The sequence below is a fragment of the Apium graveolens genome, chromosome 2, assembly GCF_009905375.1.
Source record: "Apium graveolens cultivar Ventura chromosome 2, ASM990537v1, whole genome shotgun sequence".
Classification (NCBI taxonomy): domain Eukaryota; kingdom Viridiplantae; phylum Streptophyta; class Magnoliopsida; order Apiales; family Apiaceae; genus Apium; species Apium graveolens.
In genome coordinates this window covers 18298536-18323760 of record NC_133648.1, presented here as the reverse complement: position 1 = coordinate 18323760, position 25225 = coordinate 18298536, and the positions used below count along the sequence as shown (strand labels likewise).

The 25225-nt window shown below is 34.3% G+C and overlaps 4 protein-coding genes across 4 annotated transcripts; 2 read left to right on the top strand and 2 right to left on the bottom strand.

Annotated features, from left to right (window-relative positions):
• The first annotated feature begins 1294 nt into the window (after positions 1-1294).
• Positions 1295-1966, top strand: LOC141686031 (uncharacterized). The gene has a single exon (XM_074491098.1). It carries the CDS (start codon positions 1295-1297, stop codon positions 1964-1966), a length of 672 nt encoding a protein of 223 aa, XP_074347199.1.
• A 6930-nt stretch (positions 1967-8896) lies between these two features.
• On the bottom strand, positions 8897-11516 carry LOC141686025 (uncharacterized). The gene is made up of 3 exons (XM_074491093.1): positions 9781-11516; positions 9581-9680; positions 8897-9499 (listed from the first exon to the last, which is right to left on the bottom strand). Exons 1-3 carry the CDS (start codon positions 11514-11516, stop codon positions 8897-8899), a joined length of 2439 nt encoding a protein of 812 aa, XP_074347194.1.
• Positions 11517-15650: 4134 nt separating this feature from the next.
• LOC141705844 (uncharacterized) lies at positions 15651-18151 on the bottom strand. The gene is made up of 3 exons (XM_074508721.1): positions 16867-18151; positions 16227-16760; positions 15651-15945 (listed from the first exon to the last, which is right to left on the bottom strand). Exons 1-3 carry the CDS (start codon positions 17656-17658, stop codon positions 15832-15834), a joined length of 1440 nt encoding a protein of 479 aa, XP_074364822.1. The 5' UTR covers positions 17659-18151; the 3' UTR covers positions 15651-15831.
• A 1849-nt stretch (positions 18152-20000) lies between these two features.
• LOC141686020 (B-box domain protein 30-like) lies at positions 20001-20387 on the top strand. The gene has a single exon (XM_074491087.1). The coding sequence runs from the start codon at positions 20001-20003 to the stop codon at positions 20385-20387; it is 387 nt and encodes a 128-aa protein (XP_074347188.1).
• The last annotated feature ends 4838 nt before the right edge of the window (positions 20388-25225 follow it).

Sequence of the window (25225 nt, the reverse complement as noted above, 5' to 3'; positions counted from 1 at the left end):
AAAATAAGGAACACGTTTAAATTATATTTTAGGTATAAGTATTACATGTGTTTTGTTTTATTTTGTTACAAGAGAAAATTATATTTGTCTTTTAAAAAATTTAGAGCACATGAATCCTCTAAAACTTAGAAACAAGAAAAGAAAATATTAATAAAAGCTATTACAATTCAAAATTGAAAAATCTAATAAAAAACATTATATAAATAGCACATGAATCCTATAAAACATAAAAATTAGGAAGAAATATTATAATAATATAAAAAATTTTACAATTCAAAATTGAAATACAAATCTAATAAAATATATTTAAAATTACTATGACAATTAAGTGTAAAATATTATAAAATTTTATTACAAACGCCGCAAGATGCAAATCCCAAAAAAATTTCCAATTTTTTATCAAATTGCACAAGATTAAGAAAAAATATATATAAATAAAAGAAAAATAATTACGTAAACATATTATATGATATGATTAAAATATATTCTATTTAAAAATTTATAATGTGAAAAAAATCAAATAATTGAAGAAATAAAATAAATTATAATACATATGTTATATTTAGAATGTCAAATATAAATAATATAATAATAACGAAATATATAAGTACAAAACGTACAATTTTTTGAAAAATACATTATTCATGAAGAACATAAAATATATTTAGAAAATAAAATTATCTTATTAAAAATTAGTTATAAAAAAGTTAATAATCGTCCGTGCGGGTATAGAGCTAGTACATCATAAAATGATGAAATTGAGTTATTATGCTTTGTCACAATCAACTGAATTTTGTGATAACCAGTAACAAAAATAGGAAATATTAGAGGTAAAAAATGAGTTATTAAAATAGTTATAAATGTCACATGTCACATTTTTGTTGGTTAAATATAGATGAACCACTACATTTACATTAGTAGCACCAATTAAATTATTTTATTATGGCACATCACTCATGTCATGTTATTTCATGACAAATTTTTATAACTTTTTTAGTGCCTCTAACATTACTCTAACAAATATATGATAGAGATTTTATCAAAAATACTAATTTTATTTTTTGCAATTTTTCTATTTTTTGATTTTTTTTGCAAAAATACGGAATAAACCAAAATCAACCGCATATGCAACTAGTTGAATAAAGTTTTTTGGTTGATGGTTACATGTAGTTGGAGCAGAAACTCGTCAAAACTCATCAAAAGTTGCATGCAGTTGATTTCAGTTATCAATTGGGAATTTGCGAATTGGTTTGAGCAGTGTTTACTACATGAATCAAAGGAAAACAAAGTCAAGATGATTATGCTCTGCTGGTCTTTATGGCGGTATAGAAATGATGTGGTGTGGAACAAAAAATTTTCGAGGCCAGAGCGTGTAGTTGCAACTACTTTAGAATATCTCTCACAATGGAAGATAGCCCAAAATAGATTCTATAAGGTCCCTCTCCAACCGTCGATGCTTGGGGATGGGGCAGAAATTTGGGTAAAACCTCAACAGTACACAGTAAAGATTTCAGTAGATGCAGCCACATTCAATGACAGACATGCCACAGGGATGGGAATGGTGGCCAGAGACTATACAGGTGGTCTTGTGAGCGCGAAAACAAAACTTCTGCAGGAGCTTTTGCAACCCAGTATGGCAGAAGCTGTAGCAATCAAAGAAGCTTTGAGCTGGATAAAAGAAATGAAATGGGACAAGACTGTAGTGGAATCTGACTGCCTAGTGGCGATCCAGAGCATTCGAAGTTCAGTCCACATGCGCTCAAGGTTTGGACGCACTATTGAGGATTGCAGGAGGATAATCAAAGGGTTAAACAACATGGAGTTGTATTTCATTAAACGGTCTGCGAATAGGTCGGCACACGAGCTTGCTCGATTGTCACATATGTATCCTGATCGTATATTTGACGGAAGCTCTATTCCGGTCATAGTTAAAGATTGTATTGTGCTTGATTCAGTTGAGAAATAAAACTTCTGCATTTTGGTCAAAAAAAAAACAGTACTTTTGCAGTTTTTTTTGAAAAATAATATTTTTGTAAATTAAAAAGTATTTTTACAAAAAAAATTTAGACTTAGATATTTTTTTAAAAAGCCGTACATGATATAGGATACAAATTACAATATATACCAAATTGACATCTGAACTGTCCTAAGAGTATATATTCCTAATAACGTCGGGCGTGAATGTAAACAGAGCAAACCCAATATTATACGTGCAACCCTTTCTACGAAAAGAAATAGAAAAACCCTCGTGTTGTCTTTTTCCCTGTGAAATGAAGCAAAAGCTAACCGTGGTTCGAATTTGAAAAATATTTGATCTCCGTGTTTATAGTTTGATTCCCATGTGTAAAATATTACTCCTTTCTGACTTAATTTATAGTTTGTGTTTTGAAAGGATTATGCAATAAGAAAACATAGGTACACAGACTACAAGAAAAACGGCTTTTTCCTACCAGCATTTTGGTAGGAAATGGTCTATTTCTGGTAGGAAATGGGGGCAATTCCTACCAAAAGGCTTGGTGGGAGTTGCTCCAGTCGGAATTGCTTCGTGGTAGGAATTGATGCTTGTATTTCAATTGACCCCACTTGCCAAGTGTCAGTCCATGTGGCGTGCCACATAGTACGCCACATCACCTGCCACGTCACCTGCCACGTCACTCAAATATGGACCCCAGTTGATGATTTGGATTGTGGGGCCCAGATACGTGGCATGCCACGTGGCATGTCCCTTTGACAAAGTCAAGCCCTTTTCCTACCAGAATTGGTAGGTTTTGTGTCACTTTTCCTACCAACGTTGGTAGGCTTTGATTGATCAACATTTCCTACCAACCTTTTCCTACTATATATCTTAGTTTATAGAAGAACCAAAACCTACCATTCTGGGTTTGTAATGGGCATTCTGGTAGGTTATATTTGGTAGGATTTTATTGTTTATTTGTCAAAAAATTATTTGTTTCTGGTCATTACCATAAACTAAAGCCAAACACAAACCAAAACACAAGTAACCAACATACAAATACATAATCAACAAGCACAAAATAGAATTCAGTACATGATTAATTCATAATTCGAACAATTGTATCATTTCCGGACATAGTTACCGGACACTAAGGATTGACCAACCATCCATAATTAAAACAAAAGCTAAGTTTCCGGCAACTATATCCCTACTTTAGAAATTCACCATTATCCTAATAATGCTTACAAGAGCATAATACTGAAAACAATCCAAGTCTAACCAAAAGCATTTTAACCAAAATCATTTAAGTCTAACAATTTTAACGACAAACTTCATAAAACAAAGAGTTTTAGGGGAGCAGATTTAGTCATCCTCACGATTGGAGCCTTCAAAATTTCCTTCTTCATCTTCGCCTTCAGATGCGCCTTCTTCCCCATTAGCATTCTGACCTTCCCCATCAGCAGCCTCAACATCGCTTTCATCGTCAGAGATGTCTGTTACATCAGTCTCCTCATCAGAACTATAAAGAACCTGCAATGCATAACCGATTCGCGATAAATCATCGACGCTGAATAAATGGCAGATTGGTACGAAAATTGCAAAAGAAAATTACCTCTTTTTCCTTCTCCTGATACCTCTTGAACATATCTTCCACAAGCTCTTTCACGAGATGCAGCACTTCATTTGAAACAAACTGAGTGAATTCAGTTCGGTTTCCAGGATCGCTAAGATCAAGGGCAGCTCGAGCAAGATTCTCAACCTCTTCTTCATTAAGTTGTCGCTGATAGGTAGAAGGATTGGTTTTCAGGATCTCAAGAACTCCACCTACCACAGTTGCGAATAACTTGGCAGGGACACCTCTATTACGAGCAGCACCCGCATCAGAAGTTTCAGCCCTGTTCTCCGCTTCTTCATCATACTGGACTGACAAATCTTTGATCAGTTGACGGGCGGAAGTTCTCGGAAAACCAACAAGCCTGTTATTCTTAGGCTTTTCACCAGCAGGTACTGTGGCCATCAACCACCACTGAAATGGCTCCACGGCATTCTCAGCTGTAGGATCAAAGTTATTTTCTTCAAGTATCTTTGCATAGCTCAGCTGTAAAAGATTTGGAAATAAAGTGTTACAGCTTCTGACCTAAAATACAACATCTCAATTTTTTGCTATATAATTCAAGAGACTTCGTTCAGATCAGATAAATAAAACAAACTCAGATAAAAATAAGATGTTGATAAATTTCAGTATGAAACAAGCCTAAATTTGCATTAAGACACATTAAGACACATTTGCAAAATTCAGCATTATGAACTGTATAGAGCAAATCAAATAAAGTTCTGGAGTTCACAAGATTTGGCTAATAAACATTAAGATACATTTGCAAAATCCAGCATTATGAAACAAGCCTAAATTTCACTATCAAAATCATCTTGAGATATATGGTAGAATCATCTATCCGGCTAATAAAAAAATCCAAAAAAGAAATACCAGTAAATACGTGGGACGTTAATTGCTTATATAAATTGTATAGAGCAAAGTCTAATAACGTTCTGGAGTTCACAAGATTTGGCTACACAGTGAGAACATTGATTAATTTCTGGAGTTCACAAGATTTGGCTACACAGTGAGTTTATGCAAAATCCAGCATTATGAATTCCAATATGCATAGAAAACCTAACTTGTATTTCAACATATAAATGCATAATCAAACTCGTTAAAAACTCAGATATATTGTCATTTACTTCTAATAAGTTATATAAAACAAATTATCCAATTTTAATTTCATACCGCAATTTTCTTTGCAGCCTCAGTTGTGTAAATTGGCATGCCATCAGCATCCGTTTCCTTGCGAGTGTGTGTTTTGTCCCACACTTCAAGGCGAGTTGGCACAACGCCATTCTTTTCCTCAGTTAAAATCTAACATATAGATGCATAAAGATAATTAATATTAATAAACAAGATTCTAAATCCAAGTTCTATTTTACTAGATTATGAAGTGAATATTACCTTCTCCACTTGCTGAAAAGATCTTGCACCAGCGCTGTGCAAGGTAGTCACCTTTTGACGATTTGCTTTTCCCTTATCTGATCGTAGCTTGTGTTCATCCGACTCCAAGAAATGAACCATCCCTTCCCATACCGGATCACTGAAGTAGGAAGGTTTAACTTCCAGCAGTGGCTTTTTTAACTTCTCGGAATTTGCATAAGCTCGCTCCTTTTCTTCATGCACTGTTCGCTTAATCAATGCCTTGAGATGCCCAGCTATAGTCCTATAAGCCTCCTTACGACTTTGACCCTTCTCATGTCTGAAATATTTCTGCAATTTATATAAACATAAGTTTTTCAATAGTGCAGAAATTACATGCAAATGATTATAGTAAACAAATAAAATGTTTAAATAAGTATGTAATGCCACCTTTTAACATAACCTTTTCCTCTTAAAACATTTAAATTAGCAATTACCTATATTTTGATAATAAAATAAACATCAAAAAGTTGAGAAACCAATTTTGTCCTAAAATAATACTCTTATTTCTGTAATACTAATACTGAAACGGAGGAGCGTTTGCCTCTTCATTCTGATTTAATTGCCAAATCTTGGAGCAAACAGAAACACAAACACAGTAGCAAACAACTAAACTATCAATTAAAAGTACATGTGTATTTGAAAGTAAATCAAATTTAAGACGATGGATACTTACATAGAGTTCAGTAATAACTTTCTCAACCCATTTAGGATACATATCATTGATATCAGTCCACGTGTAAGCTCCCACTGGCCAGAACCCGCGAACAATGCCCAGAATTGTCTTCTTTGCTTCATCATGCATTATGCTACAAAAATAATAATCGTTACTAATTGGACATATATTAAAGTTAGGTAAAGTAGTAAAGAATAAAATGCAAAAGTCTATAAATTTAGACTTACACTCCATTTGAAATATCAATACGAGTCGGCTTTGCTGGAGGTGTGGAACCAAATAGTCCACGGGAGTTTGCTCGCTTTCTTGGACCCATCCACTCAACTAATTCTGCCCTTGTCTTCCCGCGGGGATAAGACTGTGATATCGCTAAAGCTTTGGCCTTTGCCTTTGATGCTGCCGTCACTTTGCCTTTGCATTTTCCTTTGCGTGAACTCGCATTTTTCTTAGACTTAGCGATCTTTCCATTCTTATTCACTGGAACTTTGTTGCCTTTCTTTACAGATGCCACAGGACTCTTACCCTGGAAAACCTTTGCCATTAACCCTGTAAAAAACAATATCAAGTAGTAAATTAAACAATAACCCTGTAAACAATATCTTCCTAAGCTTCAACCCTAACGGACTAAGCTTCAACATATATGTCTGTTGGCATAGCAACAGACACACACTACGCACATTTTGTCGACTGACCAAACACACACTATCGACCAAACACACACTATTTTACAACTATATATGACTACTACACAAGTGTATGTGTTATGTGTATGTGAATCCACTGCATATTACAATACTAATTCACTGCAACATCATACGTATACCTAAAACTTAATACGTAAACTTAAATAAACATCAAAAACATCAAAATACATATTTAAGCACATAGTTTAGTAAACAATGACTGAAAAACCCATAGTCAAAGCATAGTTTCATCAAAAATCAATTTTGATGGACTTAAAATCACATTTAAGCACAACCCATATTTAAAGCATGCATAATAAACACAACCCATAAATATTGCATGCATATTGCCCAAAAGCCCCAATATCTAGCCTAAAATCCCCTGTTTAACACCCGATACTCTTTAAAATTGCAAAAGTTAACACCCCAAACACAATAAACATCTAATCAATGATACTCAATACATAATAATGCATACATATGATCATATACACACATAATCATATAAAATCGAATAAAAAATGAATAATAACAAAAGGGAAAATACATAAACGAATAGCTGAAGAAATTAATAGATGAAGAAAGCTTACCAATCGAAGAGATGATGAAGAGATGACGAAGAGATGAAGAAGAGATGATGAACTGGTAGGGTAAACACAGAGAGAGAGAGAGAGAGAGAGAGAGAGAGAGAGTATGGTGAAGAAATGGTGAGAGAGAGTATCGAAAGGAAAGAATAATGTTGGTAGGGTATATGTGTTTAACCCCCAATTAATTTTTTAATATTTTATTGTAAGATCAGAACCTACCAATATTGGTAGGTTTTGATCCCAAAACTGGTGGGTTTTGACCTGCGCGGTAAATTCAATTTTTTCGCCAAAAATTTGGCGGAAACGCCAAAAAAAATGAGGTGGGATTCGAACCCACACCCCACAGAATCATTTACAATATACTAACCATTGTGCCAAAATGTTTTTTCTGAAAAAATTGACACAAACAAGTATATCTTAGTTAAAAAAATTGGATAATTTTTATTTAAAATCGAATATTTTACGAAATTATTAAAATAACAATTTAATTATTATTTTCAGGTGTTGCCTTTTCCTACCAGTTTTTAGGTGTATTTCATACCACACTTGGTAGGAAATACCCTATTAGGAAAAGGACAAACAACTTTTTTGGGCAAAACCTACCAATTTTGGTAGGAATTAAAAGTTTGTTTTATATATCTATTATAAAAATATAATAGCTTAATTTTTAAAAATTCAATAATTCGACAACATGTATAAAATTAATGTATCTAATCATCCGTAAGGTTGGATTATTAAAAAAAAAAATCCAAGTGTGTAATCCTCAACATCCCCGACACTTTGAGTTGAAAACCTAACTCAATCTTCGAACAATCTCGACGTTCCGTTTTCTAAACGATTTTCTTAGTCATAATTGTTTTCTTACCCAAATTTTTTTCCTAGTTTTATTTCACTATAAAATGACATTTCACTTGAAAAGTTTTAATTTATCGAACCATTTTCATATTTAATATTTTCTTTTCGTAATAATTATAATTATCCAAAAAACAAATGAAAACACGGGATGTAAGTGTGATCAACTAACTTTTAGAGTTTCACTATTAAAATGAATAGATGTTTATGTTTATAGAGTTTGATCAACGGAAATGTGACAAACTATGGGCAAACAGTATAAAAAATATATTTTTCTTATATTTTTTTCTATAGATCTATTATAAATACATAATAGCTTAATTTTTAAAAGTTTTATACTTCGATTACATGTATAAAACTCATATATCTAATCATCCGTAAGGTTGGATTATTAAAAAAAATCCAAATGTCTAACTCATCCCCGACACTTTGAGTTGAAAACCTAACTCAATCTTCGAACAATCTCGACGTTCCGTTTTCTAAACGATTTTCTTAGTCATAATTGTTTTCTTACCCAAATTTTTTTCCTAGTTTTATTTCACTATAAAATGACATTTCACTTGAAAAGTTTTAATTTATCAAACCATTTTCATATTTAATATTTTCTTTTCGTAATAGTTTCTCACATTTCCTACCAATATTGGTGGGAAATAGGTGGTAGCCATTCCCTACTAGTTTTGGTAGGAAATAACTGGTTGGAAATACGCCGTTTTTGGTAGGTTTTAAAACAGAAGGTTGGGAACCGCCATTTCCTACCACATATTTCCTACCAAATGTTATTTCCAACCAGTTATTTCCTACTGGAGGTTATTTCCAACCAGTTATTTCCTACTAGAGGTTATTTCCAACTAGTTATTTCCTACTAGAGGTTATTTACAACCAGTTATTTCCCTCTGTAGAGAAAACCAGTTATTCTCTATTTAAATATAGAGAATGTAGAAAATTTACCAATATAAAAAATGTAGAAAACTCACCATTAAAATTCATTACTAGAACAATTAAATTTCAAAATACATATCAATCAATATCTTCAAAACCATCGGTTTCTTCTTCTTCTTCTTCTCCAATTCTTCTTTCTTCTTCTTCTTCTTCTTCTTCTTCTTCTTCTTCTCTACTTCTTTAAACTTCTTCGTCTTCTTGTAATTCTTCATCTTCTTCCTCTTCTTCTTCCATATTTTGAGTTCGATCAATTCGAATGGGATCATATTGTGCGAAATCAATAAAAAAGGACGATGAAGACGCATTTGATACATTCTCTTGAAAAGCCTCTTCATTTGGTTCATTAGTAGTTTCATCAATAGGGCGATTTTTACAATTCACAACGGTATACAAATTGCTCCGAGGATTCAATACACCGGGAGCATAGTATACTTGAATTGCTTGACTAGCCAAAATAAATATTTCATTCGACTTCAACCTTGATTTCACATCAATAGTCACAACACGATTTTTATCAACCCGAACACCATTTCCAACACTATCAAACCAATGACATCTAAATAAATAAACAAAATTTCCTCCTCCATAGATAAGCTTAATAATTTCTTCTATTTGACCATAGTAATTAACAAGAACATCATTGTGAAAAGTGCCTTTAACAAAAACCCCATCATTAACATGAAACTTATATCTATTAACCAAACAACCTTGAAAAGAGAAAATATCGCATACCGGCCCATCAATCAAATATTTGAAAAGGTCATAGTTTACACCATTTTCAACCTATATACAATAAAAATATGTATTATATTAGAATATTTTTATATCAAATGTACCATATAATATGCGGATTAATGAAAGTACCTTTTCTCTAAACCAAGGCTTAAATTTGGTTTTTTGGACCGACTCCAATCTTTCATTTGATATATGTGGATCATTCGCACGTATGTGGGCATCAAATTCCCTGAAATACAAAAGTAATTAGTAAATTATATATAACACTATACAAAAGACACATGTAGTAAATTAACATTTAATTACAAAAGACACATGTAGTAAATTACCGAATGTACGGTTGAACTTCCGGCATATTTAGTAGCACATAATATTCTGCAATCATCAAATCACTTTTATTTAAATACCCAACAACGTGCTTCCCAATAGTTTGAAGAGGATATCTAAAAACTTCTAAAACATTTTCTTCTTGTGCTTCAACCACAACTTCATTACGACGTGCGGTATTATGAACCGTGTTTATGGAAGAGCGAAAGTAAAATGAAGAAAAATTGATCATTTCTTCCTCAACATATCTCTCCGCAATTGAACCTTCCACCCGTGCTCTATTGCCGACCTTATCTTTCATATGCTTCAACAATCGCTCAAAAGGGTACATCCAACGATAGTAAACCGGTCCTCCGAGTCTACATTCTTCAATCAAGTGTACAAGTAAGTGTTCCATAATGTCAAATAAAGCCGGTGGAAAGACGGTTTCGAGCACACACATTGTCCTCACTACATGTTTTTCCAAGACATCCAAATCTTCACGTAGTAAAACGGATGAGCAAATATCAAGGAAAATATTTGAAAGAGCGGCGAGAGCTTCCACAATATAAGATGGTAAAAATTCACGAAAAGCAATTGGCATTAACTTTTGCATGAAAATATGACAATCATGCGATTTAAAACCGGTAATTCTTAAAGTATCCCATTTGATACAACGGGATATATTCGAGACACATCCATCGGGAAGTTTAAGTTTAGAGATCCAATCACACAAAAGCCGGAGTTGAGTTCTAGTAATTGTGTAAGGTGCTTTAGGCATGATCCCCTTTTCATCGATCCACAAATCACGTCGTACATCTAGATATTTGCAATCCGCCCTTGATTTTTTTTTATCTTTAGTCTTGATACGATCATTTACAATTGTGTAAAATATATTCTCAAACACATTCTTCTCGGTATGCATAACATCAATACAATGTCGTAGATCATGAGATGCCCAATACGGTAGTTCCCAAAACATTGAAAAGTGGGTCCAATGATGATCTACTCCATAGCCCCTAGGCTTGAATTTACTAAAAGTGTTTCCGGGTGGAGCGAAATCTATTTGCAATAAAGAAGATAGTAATTTCTCACCCTTGGTACGACCATCAAACACTTTAAGTTCCGTTGTAGCATATTTTTGATTTTTCTTTCGCATCGGATCATTTTTATCCAAAAATGTTCGATATGTTCCATAGAAACAACATTTTCCGCAATTCTTGAGTTGGAAACCTTGTACATTTCCAACACAAACCGGGCATCCCATCTTCCCTTTTGTTGACCAACCACTAAGCATACCTAAAGCGGGAAAATCACTAATTGTCCACATAAGTGCCGCCTTCATGATGAAATTTGTTTTCAAATGTTGATCATAAGTTTCAACCCCGCTTTGCCACAAAATAAATAATTCGTTCATAAGCGGCCTTAGAAACACATTGAGATTTTTTTTCGGATTATCCGGACCGGGAATTAGTAGTGTCATAAACATGAACGGTCTTTTCATACACATAGAAGGAGGTAGATTATAGACGACCACTACAACCGGCCACAATGTGTATACATTATTTCCGGAATTTCCAAATGGATTGAAACCATCACTCGACAATCCAAGTCGAACATTACGAAACTCCTTAGCAAAAGATGGGTATCGCTTGTCAAAATTTTTCCAATCATCTCCGTCCGAGGGGTGACTTAGCTCTCCCTCTTTTATTTCTCTATTCTTGTGCCAAGTCATATGTTTAGCCGTATGCTCCGACATGTATAATCGTTGTAAACGGGGAATTAGCGGAAAATGTCTTAACACCTTCTTTGGTATTTTCCTTCCATTTTTTCCCATGATATCTTTGTAACGATCCTCTTTGCAAATGTCACAAACAACTTTTTTTTTCGTCGTTATTATAAAATAACATACAATTATTTGCACATACATCAATTTTTTCATATCCCAACTTCAATTTTTTCACCATTTTCTTCATTGCATAATAAGAAACCGGTAGCTTATGATCTCGTGGCAACACTTCCCCAATAATATCAAGTAGTAAATTAAATGATTTCTCACTACAACGAGATACGTCTTTGAAATGTAACAATCTCGTAGTGAAAGAGAGTTTTGTATAATTTTTGTTACCGGGGTAAATAGGAGCTCCCGACTCATTGGCATCGGTGTAAAATTGAGAAGCATCAAAATTTGGAGATTCTTCGGCATCATTCATACTACTACTATTACTACCCCTCATATCATTGAAGCTATAAAAATCTTGCCCGGAACTATCTCGTAACAACCCAAACATATCCACTAGTGGTTCCACAATTGGTGGTGCACGTCGTTTACGATGACATGTCCGTCGAGACTCCGTTGTTGGCTCTTTCTCACCATGTAAAGTCCACACGGTATATGATTCAAAAAATCCGGAAGCATACAAGTGAAACTTTATGGTATCTAAATTTTCCCAATGACCATTCCCACAATTCTTACAAGGACACAACGTCTTATCTTTTGTCAACCCACACCTTTTTGCCGAATCTAAAAATTCTTCCACACCATTTTTATACTCATCCGTTAACGTAATGCGATCACTTTTCATACGACGTGACATCCAACCACGGTTTACATTTGACATCTACAATATTAACAAAACTACAATTCAATTTAACTTCACTTTTTGGAATTGTTAACATTTCAAGCATATATAAATTATTAACATACAAATTATAACATCTTTCTCACCATCTACAATATTAACAAACACCATTTCAATTTAACTTCACATTTTTTCTCTTCAATTATAAAGCATATACAAATTATACATTCAAATCATACACAATATCATCCTAACTAACATAGAACAAAAAAAAAACTTACAATATTGAAATAAAGAACAATGAGATTAAATTATACCTTTACAATGAAAGTGATTCTTGAAGAAAAAAACTTCTCCCTTTTCTCTTTCTTCTTCTTCTTTCTTATCTTTCTCTTCTTCTTTCTAAATTTTCATCTTATCTTCATTCTATTAACACCACCCAAAACAAAACTAAAAAGGTGGTGGGTCCATTTTTAAAATATTATTAATTCCAGACCTTTTCCTACCAAATATGGTAGGAAATGCTTTTCACGGCCAGATGTCCTTTTCCTACCAATATTGGTAGGAAATGACCTGAATTATTAATATTTTTTTATACTTCAGAAAAATGTTTTATATTCTTAATAATATGTGGCCTGCTGATGTGGTCGGTGGGGTTATTTTCACAATAAGATTCTACCAAAACCTACCAATCTTGGTAGGAAACACTTTCCCACCAAACTTGGTAGGAAATGGTTCAGATTTAAGATATTATTTCTTTTTTCATAAAAAATTTTAAACAATAAAATAAGTGAGGGCTGATGACGTGGTTGATGGGACCATTTTGGTATCAAATTTTGGTCAAAACCTACCAATATTGGTAGGTTTTGAATTTCCCACCAATATTGGTAGGTTTTGGTGCTTGCGTGTACACAATCTGGACCCCACCTAGAGCAATTCCTACCAGTTTACGGGTTGGTAGGAAATGCTCTACCATTTCCTACCAAGTTTTTCTGGTTTGATTTGCTTGGTAGGAAAAGACCATTTTTCTTGTAGTACGGATCATCCACCTATAGAGACCAACCCACACAAAAATTATGCAATATGAACTTGCCAAGTCACGTGTATCATGGTTCTTGCATCAAAGTTCTTGCATAATTGGAGTCGGGTACAATTTATAAAGATCTGGTATCCAATAATCTCAACAATTTCAAGCTTTACATAACAAACATGCAAAACTCAAAGGGTGCAACGACGGTGTAGGTGGATATAGCCAGTGTCGGATTTAGAATTTTTGAATTTAGCACTAAAAGTTAAGCATCATGAATGGACAGGAGCTCCCAGGAATAAACAATAGACAGGTTACAGTTTTGAGGTTTGAAAAGATGCAGATGAGTTATGAACTAGTGGCACAGCTTATGGAGAGACCAGGTCACCAGGTGTAATCTAAAACTAAAACCCCCACTAAAACATAAAACAGGGTTAATTATATAAGTACATCTAAAATTATAAATTGTTATAGTTGACTCAACATCTACAATTTTCTCGTTCCGTCATTTCTAGGAATAACTTTAATAACTGAAAATCTGAAATGAAGGAACTAGGGAGCTGCTGAACTTAGCAATGTGTTGTTGGGAGAAATTCGTAACAACGCGAATTTGGAGGTTGTTGAAATCACAGAGCAAATTATGTTAATTTGAACCTGTTTTCACGAAGAACGCGAAGAACATATGACAGAAATTGATGAATGTTGTCGCTGATCTTGTTTGATGATTCGTAGAATATCAGGGGAATAGTGTTTATTCTTTCTTATTTCAAACTGTTGATTATCCATAAACAAGAGGCCTACGTACCCTTTTATAAAGGTTCAAGTCACACGTAGTTCTTAGATGACAAATTACCCAAATAAGCTTAGGTCCATCAAGGTCAAGGTTTGTTGACCGTGGGGCCGTCCGTAAAAAACCCATATTTGTTCATGACCCAAGCTCAATTAGGTTGTAATAGGCTGTCATGGAGTTGGCAAATATATCTCGTTGGTGAGGCACGAGAATACCTGTAGGCCTCGGATGCGACCCCTTGGAGTCTGGTCATGCGATGTGGCCTTATGGAGAGCATGGCCTCGCATGCGACCTATTAAAGTCTGGTCATGCGATGTGACTGTATAGAGAGTACGTGCGATCACAGAAGACCTAACCACGCATAGCGATCCTTCCTCCCATGAGATCCTTTGAGGTCTGGTCATGGGTCTTCAAGTCAAATAGAGAATAAGTTGAGAGCGAAGTATCTCCTTTTAGGGCTAGCCTTGCATGTCTTCAATTTTTGTATTGTAATAGAGTTTGTTTTCATGTGATGTGATCTCAGAAATATATAGTGAATGCTGACCTCGAAGAGTTCCTTCCAATTGTGATATAATGTTTTAAAGACTCTATGATGTGTCCCTTATGGGATCATGTACTCATAAGTTGTTGTAATTATATCTTCTGTCTAGCTTGTATGTGAATTTGTACTCCAACTGGTCTCTTAAAGCCTATCTGAAATATGGAGAGATTACTCATTACTAGCTAATATGGGTGCAAGACCGACCTCTTGATAATATGGGGACATGCTACCCCTCATAGTGATATGGTGGTAGGTCACCCCTCCTTAATAATATAGAGTCATGCATGATATGAGGAGAGAACTCCCTTATTAATGATATGAGGACAGAACTCCATCTTAGTAGTATGAGGACAAGACTCCTGTTGTTGAGAGATGGACTTGATCCATATCTTGTTGAGAGGTGAAAATGACTCAAATCCTAGTAAGAGATGGACAAGTGTCACCTCCTGGTTAGAGATGGACATGTGTCATCTCTTAGTAAGAGGTGAACAAGACTATCCTCCTTTATATATTCTCACGTGTCATCATGCAAAATCTTGGTCAACATGCGGTACATGGTCCCGTTCCATATACAAATTACGAGAACTTTTCTACTCTTGAACTTGTTTATTAAGCCCAATAGTATTAATAATTATGGTAATGGGTCTGTTTAGAGCCCATGTCCATATTTGGGCATAACATGTAGGAATAAAATTAGCATCGAACTTATTTTATGGTTCCACGGTCTTAATTTATAGGACAACATTTAATTTCTCTTTTATTTTTACTTGTTTTTATTTTGTCTGATGGATTTGCTTTTAGTTTGCAGGAGTTGTTATCAGGCCTAAGCAAAGGCTTAATGGCTCATGAAATCTGTGGGATTTATTATGTAAATACTTACTTTAAGATGAATAACAAAATTCTCTAGCGCAAAACAGGTAAATGTCAATGTAAATTTGAAAGAACCCCCGTTTGATCATTTTCAAGGGTTATCAACTTATCAGTTAAGTATTGTACTCTGGCACAAGTTTATGGCATATCTGGGAGATTGGGGTCACAAAATATTTATTCTGCTGTCTAGTTTGTACAAAATAAATCGAACCAAACATGTAGAACATATCTAAATACCAGTTGCAGAAAAGAGTAGTAGCTTGACTAAGGATGCATGTAAATCAATTCTTCTCCTCTGCATTCTCTAATGGCAACTTCCATCACATTTCTCTGAGTTGGAGGCAGAATATCACAACATTGTCGCCTCGGTGCCAGCAGCTGTTAGAAAAAGGAATACATTTGAAGTTACAGTTAAAATTATAATCTGACTGATTAATGGTTACTGATTATGATCCATTCTTTTCTTCGTACATACCTTTTGTACTGTATTTGTCAAGAATTTAAACTATGCACGTTTAATTAATAGTCTTGAATGCTCAACAATGGTAACAAGAGGGATGACAGTAATAAGTGGTTGAGGGTACAATGTTGATGTAGGAGTGAAATTAAATTTCATCTATTGATAATCTCCAAAAAAAGAGAAAAAGAATAGGGAATACCTGTTTATTGTCAAGATCAAACTTTTGTGAGGAAACTCTAATCTCATCAAGTCTCCGGGGTGATCCCATATCTCGAGTGCAGTTATCTGAATTCATTTGCTTGTATATGCTTTTAATCTTTCCTTGGGTAGAAGAAACCTTCTCCATGAAGAAAACAAGGGGCCTTCGACATGCATCTTTGTCATGTCCCCTTGTATTAATGTCGAACAAAGTGTGCAAAACATTCCCTTTTTGGAATGGCTCAAATGTCTGCTGTACACGAAGACTGTCCGACAACTGTACATGCTTTCCGAATACTTGAACAGCATAGCCCCATGACACTGAAACTGTCCAAAAGAACCATCGATCATAGCAAACTGTTTGTTGAATAATTCTGTGGGGATCATGTTTTACAGCCTTATTTAGATGCTCCAATGCCTTCAAATTTGACATGTTTGGAAATATTGAATTTGTAACATCCAAGTTATGAAGTGATATTAAGGGTGTCAAGGGATGGGAAGTCAGTATCCCAGAAATATCTCCCCTGATATCCATCTGATCAAAATGAAAACCAAAAATATGAAGCTCAACAAAAGCTAATAAGAAATTTTTGTGAAAGTTAGAATTTGAGCAGGAATGGAGTCAGAATTCAAGGTGATACCTGATGGAAACCGACTTCTCTGGTTAAACCGATTCCAAGCTCAGCAATGCATGCAGAGATTCTATCATCACTTCCATAAAGATGAGCATATCTTTGGATGCATGAATCTAAAACTTTAGCAAGAACTTTTGCAAGTGGATAACTTATAGCAAAACCAGCTCCTCCAAAAGCCATATTAAAAGAAAAAACCGTGTTCTGCATATGACTTTCTGAATTGCTCCCAATATAGTACCAAAGGTCATGATCATACTTTGATAGCACTTTCACTAAATTTTCGCCAAAAAACATTGTATCGTCATCCCCGAACACAAACCACCTAACATTTGTATGATTGAGAGCCACAGTTTCTGCTACAATGCGGGCTATACGGATCACTGATCGGCTTCCACCTCTATAAGTGTACCTAAACTGCGAAGTATTTCTCGAAATGCAAACAGGAGGAAGTGAATTTTCATAATCTATATTCACGGTTCTATTTGGTGGTGGCTTTGTCTCCAAAAACACACAGCCTCGCATAAGCTGAGGCTTCCACCAAAGCCTGACGTAATCTTTTCTGTTAAGCCATGATTTATCAGTGGCTGCAATCCCAAATACAATGTGTTCAAGTGAAGTAGAGGGGATCATGTCTTGTAAAGAAACCGAAAATTGTAGAAATTTTGAGTCTGGTACAAGGAATAGTGATAATGAAACGTAAATTATGCAAACAGAAGCTGTGATCAAGATGAAGATTTTTAGGCCAGGGGAGGTCATGGTCTTGATTTTGTTCTTCGGGCTCTGCTCAATGTAGTTCATTTTAAGTTATAAAAGCTGCAAGGATTGATGGGCTATTTGAGAGCACCAACTCCGCGTCAAACTACCACATCATTCCGTAGAGAACTTGTCTCTTTTCTCTGCAACTAAGCAGTTCTCGATTTTAAATGCATGTAGGTGTAGCCATGGTAGAAAATGTCAAACCCACAGAGGTTAAGTAGATGCAAAGTAAAAAATAAAGTTTTGATGACTTTGTTAATGTCAACTCTTTGAAGATGGCACCATAGTTACGTAAAGAGTGTTAGAGATTGTATTGTAAGGCTGCCTAACAATAACTCCAACATCTCCTATTCTCCATGTGGATTGACCGATGAATGTGCGCTAGCTGAATACTCTACAACGGTTGTATTGCTGCAAATCTGCAAAAGATAGAAACGGATAAAATCGTTTTTAATTAGTTGATAATTCTTCGATTAGTCACTTGTCTTCGATAATAGTTATTGGTAATTAGCTGAAATTAGGGCTGTAATTCGAGTATGAGCGAGCCGGTCTTAACGATTCGGGGAGCCGGTTTGTTTAACTTTTTACTTAATTGAGCCTAAAACACTATCCGAATTTGTCTTGTTTAATTTTACGAGTCGAATTGTGCCGTCTCATTTAATTAAGCGAGCATGAATCTCTACCCAAACTCGACTCATTTAACTAAATAAGCTGAGTTGAGCCCAATTAAACGAGTCAATTAAACAAGTATGAGATGTGGGAGTTTGTGAGACGCCCGACCTGAATTACAGCTATAACTCTGACTGAAATATTTCATGTTTAAGGCCAACTCCAGTATTTGTTGAAAAAGGAATAAAAAGACAAAGTTGACGGCACATAATTTATACCGTAATCACGTTAATGTTCATACAGACGGGAAGAACAATAAAAAGTGGGGGACTCAGATACAAAACACACACAAATATTACAAACACCCAGCATATCTTCTGATAATAGCTGACTGGAAGAATTCCCACGGATTAATCGAGATCCTTGTGGCCATCACAAGCAATTAGTTTTAGTACTTTGAAATTATTTTTCTTTGAATTTGTCTTCTTAAAATAGTGTAAGAATCTAAGTATCTAATGAGATTTATATCAAGGATAACACTTTATTCCTTTTTAATTGATTACACAAATCAGAATTCAAATCAATAGCAACAAGACCTAAACTATTGCATCAACATTTGTTAACATATCGACCTTTGTTAACATAACACACTCTTTTTCACTCCATTTCCAATCACACACATCAGGTAATTATCTAGAAGCTGGTTTCGTATTGCTTCAAATTGGTTCACGTATTTATCTTCTAACTGCTCATTTCTTGTGTGGTTAAAAGTCTATGATACATGTACGGTATTTATTGACAAACACACATGACACATACAATTATTGGTTGTTCCAACAGCACATTACAGAGTAATGTCCATGGGATCAGAATAACCACAAAAATGACTCAAACAACTCACAAGAGAGCCTGCACAACATTCTATACATATATGTGCATAACTTTGACAACTCAACTAACATATATACAAATATATATCTGCAATCCATTCTTCTTCTTACACGTTACACTACCTTACTGGCTCACTTAAAGAAGTGGCATGGCCGCTAATTTAGTCATTTCAAACAACCCCACTCAAGAAATTATACTACTCCCTACTTTAATTTTTGGCCATGCATATCAATCTTTCTCTCTCCTGATTTGCTAACTATTCTAACTACAAAATCATGGCTCATAATTCCCCTTTAAGCATCTTTACAAAACTTCATACTTGATCAAACTTCACTCTACCTTTATTCATTTATATGCTTTTTTTCAATTTAACAACTAAAATAAAAGTTGTCATAATAATATTTTTACTGTTAATTACCAATTAGCCCCTACTAATACTTATCAGAATGGACCAACTGTGGAGGGAATCCCTCCTGACATGATTATTAAAAACGGTGAAATCAAGATTTTCGGTGTAAATGTAGAGGAGACCATAATCTCGTTTATGAAAATATGATTATATTATTTATTATGATACGATTATATCATACATGTGATTATTGTGGATCATCTAACGTCTAGGGACTTGTACAAATTTCAAAAAAAAAATATCAGAAATCGCTAACCAGTGGTATTTGCGTCATTACATTAAAATCAAATGACAACAACCTTTCTATTTAACTGCATGCAAACAACCACATGCTAGGATTTTTGTGTATGGCTATACTTGCAAGTCCTTACATATATATAATCCCAGTTTTCCTTCTGTTTGATCTCTAACATTGCTTCGAACCCATTAGTTTGTACACACATATTAACATAAAATCACATCCCCCAACTCGAAAATGTGTAGAGGCAGGGTAGAAGAGGAAAGCCAAGACTTCTCAAAAGCATTAAAACAAGAAACTGCAACACTCTTGGCTCATGCCAACCAAGGCTCAGTGTCTTGTGAGCTCTGTGATTCTGAAGCCACAATATATTGTCCAGCAGACGACGCTTTATTATGTCGAGAATGCGATAAACAGGTCCATGGAGCTAATTTCTTGGCCAAAAGACACATTAGATGCTTGATTTGCAGGACTTGTCAAAGGCTCACTGATCGGTTTCTTGTCGGGCTTTCTGCAGAGGTGATGCTTCCAACCATTGTTGCTAAGTCGGAGAAAAGACCATGGAGTTCGAATCTCGAAGAAAATCAATCCAAAGATGTTAAAAGGCCTTTCTTGCTTTTATGAGTATTGTAATGTTCCTGCTCTTCATGTTTTTTTGGAGAAGGAATCACGATTATATTACCCTTGTATCTCGATTAATCAAAGCAACTATAGGTAAGTAAATTTTTATGATACATACCGAGTACATGTTCTTGTGTTCTTCCTCCTCCTAGCTAAAACAATTTTTTCAAATTAATAATCTGTAATATAGAAAAGAAATGTGATCGTGTATCTTCAATTTTCAAAAAAAGTTATTGCATAAAATTATGTAAAATAACCAAAATACATACCCCATTTCGATTATTATAATATAGTATAGATCTATACACGCAAGGTATCATGCGTATAGGTCATAATACATATCTGTACAATGCATGTAGCTTAAAAAATTTAAAATAAATAAAGAAAACATATATTAAATGTGCATCGAAGGGGGATTTTGGCAAGTGTTATGTTAATCGTCTGTGGACCTTTCGGGCATTGCTAGCTATATTATAACATCCAAACCCACAACTCAATGCGTATTGGAGCCAACAATCCACCACATGTCAGTTCGAAAAAGCTAGCAACGTTGTTATTCTTATCGATGTGAGATGTTATAAATACCCCCTCTTATGGAATCGACGTTCTCGTCGATCTCACAAATACACATACAGAACCCAGGCAGTGCCTCTGCACTTCCGGCCGGGCAGAACTCTGATACATGTTATTCCCAAACAATCTAATAATAAAATTACAGAAGGGGGGTTAAATATAATTCTTGGTTTCTTTTGGAAATTAGGAAAACTCTTAACCAAAATATACCTATATTTGAATATGCAAGTATGCAAAAATGAAATATATATGTATTCAAGGCACAAAGTAATTAAACACAAAGATTTAAAAAATTTCTGGTGGATTAATCTTTTCCACCAGAGATATATACTGATTGAGAACTCTGTGATGCAAGAATGCACACAGCTGCTTACAAGTAAAGTTATAAAGAAAGAATAGAGAAATTCCTAACAGATGTAGCTTCTTCTATTTCTCAGTTCAATCGATTATTAATCTACTTGCTACTCTTGGTTTATATATCACCAAGTTACATATGAAAAATACAAACACATAAAACAAAATGTCTAAGTCTAATCAAATGTTTCTTCATCTCTCTATCCAGCATCTTTGTATTTCTTCAAGTAAGCATGAAAATGGAAATGATTCTTTATTCTCATAAACCTGCAAATAGGCTGCCATATTTTTTTTGTATACAATCAACCTATGTAATTATCACGTCACTCTCAACTACTATTTGAATTTGTTATCCGTCGAGACTTTGTAGATTATTCGTTGAGTCTCTATTGGATCATCCGTTGAGAGTATCTTGAGTCATCCGTCAAAGCCTTATAGAATCATCCTTTCAAAGTATTTTCATAGCAGTTGACACATTTTCATTTATGCAAAATTACAAGGCATCTAATATATAGAATTAGCCAACCTATTTTGCATATCATTCTAGTAGTCAACATGACTTAGAATATCCCACAACCTTTAATTCTCTAAGACATTACAGTATACATGAATGTGCTACAAAAACTTATTTAAACATAAGCTACACTTTCAACGGATGACAAAGTAAGATTATCCGTTGAAAGTTACAAACACATTTAATTAAATCTACTAAGGTGTTTTAGTGAAATATCATCAAGCCTACAATATATTCCTAAAAATCTACGCCAATTTATGTCTACTAGAATTGTAGGCATAAATTTAGAAGGACTTGATGATAACAAAACACCCTATACAAAATGATCATTAAATTGTAGATAAAAATGATAAGTGCTACAAATTTCAATTGAAAATTGATAGAAGAAAGTTCACAGAAATCTCACAAGCGTTGTTCAAGGTACTCCTCTAGACTGAGCAAATTATTTCTTTTTCCTTGAGTGTCTAGTCTTCTTTCCTAGCTTCTCATTATTCTCTTCTATCTGGTGTTGGAGTTGTCTGTTGAACTCAGATTCATCTTCATTAGATAGATCCAACATCTCATGCATTTCCTTGAGAGTCTCATTGCTTGATATTTTTAGCTGGTCTTCTAGTCTAAAGAATCTTCTAGTATTTCTTTCATCTCTAAACTCCATCAACCAGTGTGGCCTCAAGTGCACTCTATTTCCAGTGTAAGAAATAGTTAAGATTCTTGGTAGTGCATTTGGATCTCTCCAGCTTTGCATTCTTTGTTAAATTTTGTTGAGTACCTCTATTCTGGCTACCTTGGTGAATCCAAAATCCTTCTTCATTGCAGAGAATACTTTCACCAAGACACTGTAGCCTTCATTGAGAATCCTATACAAAGGCCATGTGATTTCCTTTCCACCCTTGTACCTAAACACCAACTTTTCTAGAAGTCTGTTGTGGGCATCAATTGCTCTTACTTCATCTAGCTCATCGAGGTAAAGATTAATGTCTGAAAATTCCTTTATGTCACAGATAAAGAGTTGATATCCTTTGTTGATTGTTGGCTTGGGTTAAGATAAGGCTTTGGATTGGAATGAGACAGACTTGACTTGCTTGTTTGCTGATCTCTTTCTTCTTTTTGAAGTAGATGGAACTAGGATGTTCAGCTCAGGTATAGGTGAGCTTTCTCACTCTATTGGTTCATCCTTGGGAATGATTGGCTCACCATGAAAGTTTACACCAAGATGGACCTTGATTTCAACTTGCTCCATTGTGGGCATAGTGGGTTATTTTGTGGTAGTAGACTGAGTTTGCTTTGGTTCTTCCTTTTCTTCTTCAAATATCAGCTTCCTTTTGGCTCTCTCCTTTACACTTTTCACATATTTCTGCTGTGGTTCCTTATGCTTCTTAGTTTCAGTTATGGTAGCGGGCTTTTCAGCTTGTTTATTTGCTTCTAAGTTAGCCTACTTTTTGTGACAACCCCAAATCCGGGGTCAGGATTGGGTGTCACTACACAACTTTAAACAATATAAACTTCTATATCAAAACAAATATATAGACAACCCCTCATTATTCCGGATCTCTTACAGGTTATGGTATGAAACAAGAATCTAACCTTCTAAAATTATAATGTCTAAATACAATTTGATTCCCACATTACTAATTTCCTCGTATTGATCACTCTGACACCTCCAAATTTCTTCATCTGGGATCTCTCCACTTTTATTGTCTATTAAAAGCTATTCATTTTTATCCTCATTTGATACTGAAAGAAATAAGAGTTCACAAAGCAAGGGTGAGCCAAAAATGCCCAGCAAGTATCATAAATGGTTTCCAGGTACCAGATCAAAGAAGCTCCTGGAAACGATTGTTGAATGATTTCAAAATATCTTTATATATTTAAAACAGTTGAGCGAACAAAACGTCGGCCCTCATTGGCCTTTAATCATAAATCAGATTTTTATGTAAAAGAACAGTGAATGTTTCAATGTTTCATCCCTTTGAATCAAATCTTTGTTTGATTTTGTAATTATAAACTATTCAAGAAGGAATGCCGTTAATGGCGATCAATAATAAATTAGACTGGACACTGGAAACCAACATATGCACTACAACCTGCTGATCAGTCAGGATATAGTGCGGATCTATACTCAACTGCATAGACCCAACCAACATATGGGGTACCCAAGCAACTATGGCCTAATAATCAAGGGTCCATCCATCCCTAACCCTTAGGGTCCATCTCATTCCTGGCCCTCATCGTAACCATTCAGTCCGTGGAGTATTTTGATGTCAAATTATTTTGATTTTAAAACATCCCAATTCAGGGTTCGCAGATAACCCGAAATAATGGGTAATTGCTCAAGAGATCAATCGATAATCAATGAACAAGATCAAAAAGGTACTTGCATAAATAAGAGTAATTGCAACGAAATATAAAAACATTTAACTATTCTGAACTTAAAATAAGAACGAAGAAATATTTGCAGTATTTTAGGAGAAAGGTTAGGAATACTTGCCTCAATTGATAACCCTCTGATCTTTAACTATCTGCCATATCACTAAGTCCTGATGTGTCTGCATTTCCATTGATAGGCTATATAACCTTTCTTGTCATTCACCATTTTAGGTTTATCTCTATTCTGAATTCACTCGTTTCATGACTACACGTAATCAGGCTTTACTTTTACCATCTCTATCTGGCTTTGAATGTCTCGCACTATGAGTATCTATCATAACATATACCATTCAATTAACTGACAATATATCATTGTCTAGCCTATACATTTATCCTTATCGTCTAGCCGCCCGATAATAACAGATAAGAATCACATCTCAATCAGATAACGTTTAAAAGACACGTGGACGCACAATTTATGTAACACGTAAACACTAAAGCATGTATCACATAATCCACATAGTCACATAATTCATGTAGCACATAAGTTGAATCATCAGAAGATAGGTCTCGATACGTTTAGATTTGAAATCGGGTCAAAAGAGTATTTTATCGATCAATAACCGACTCATAATGATTCATAAAACTAACGTCCTTTTGATACAAAAGAATTTAGGTCTCGAAAATATTTTTAATAGAAGCAAAATATTTTTCTGAGTCTACAGGCGTTCGTTTCGTATTAAACGGACGAACGGTTGATTTATTTTGAATAAAATAAGAATAATTCAATTAATAATAATATTAATTGAATTTTAAATGCCTATATATAAATTTAAAGGCTCAAAAAGATTTTTAAATCATTATTTGACTGAATTATAAATAATTATATTATATTTAATTATTTATAGAATTAATTAAATAAATAATTTAATCAATTAATTAAATCCATAAACAATTAACTAAAATAAATTATAAATAATTAAATCAAATTTAGATTTTAAAAATAATAAAGAAAATAATTTTCTGAAATTAA

Excerpts from the sequence above, each read along its gene's own strand:
- LOC141686031 (XM_074491098.1), top strand. The coding sequence starts at position 1,295 with ATGATTATGCTCTGCTGGTCTTTATGGCGGTATAGAAATGATGTGGTG.
- LOC141686020 (XM_074491087.1), top strand. The coding sequence starts at position 20,001 with ATGTGTAGAGGCAGGGTAGAAGAGGAAAGCCAAGACTTCTCAAAAGCA.
- LOC141705844 (XM_074508721.1), bottom strand. The coding sequence starts at position 17,658 with ATGAACTACATTGAGCAGAGCCCGAAGAACAAAATCAAGACCATGACC. Across the intron at positions 16,761-16,866 it reads GAGAAGTCGGTTTCCATCAG|ATGGATATCAGGGGAGATAT; the intron begins GTATCACCTTGA and ends CATTTTGATCAG. Across the intron at positions 15,946-16,226 it reads TTGATCTTGACAATAAACAG|CTGCTGGCACCGAGGCGACA; the intron begins GTATTCCCTATT and ends TTTTTCTAACAG.
- LOC141686025 (XM_074491093.1), bottom strand. The coding sequence starts at position 11,516 with ATGTCGGAGCATACGGCTAAACATATGACTTGGCACAAGAATAGAGAA. Across the intron at positions 9,681-9,780 it reads GAAGTTCAACCGTACATTCG|GGAATTTGATGCCCACATAC; the intron begins GTAATTTACTAC and ends TTTGTATTTCAG. Across the intron at positions 9,500-9,580 it reads AGCCTTGGTTTAGAGAAAAG|GTTGAAAATGGTGTAAACTA; the intron begins GTACTTTCATTA and ends TATTGTATATAG.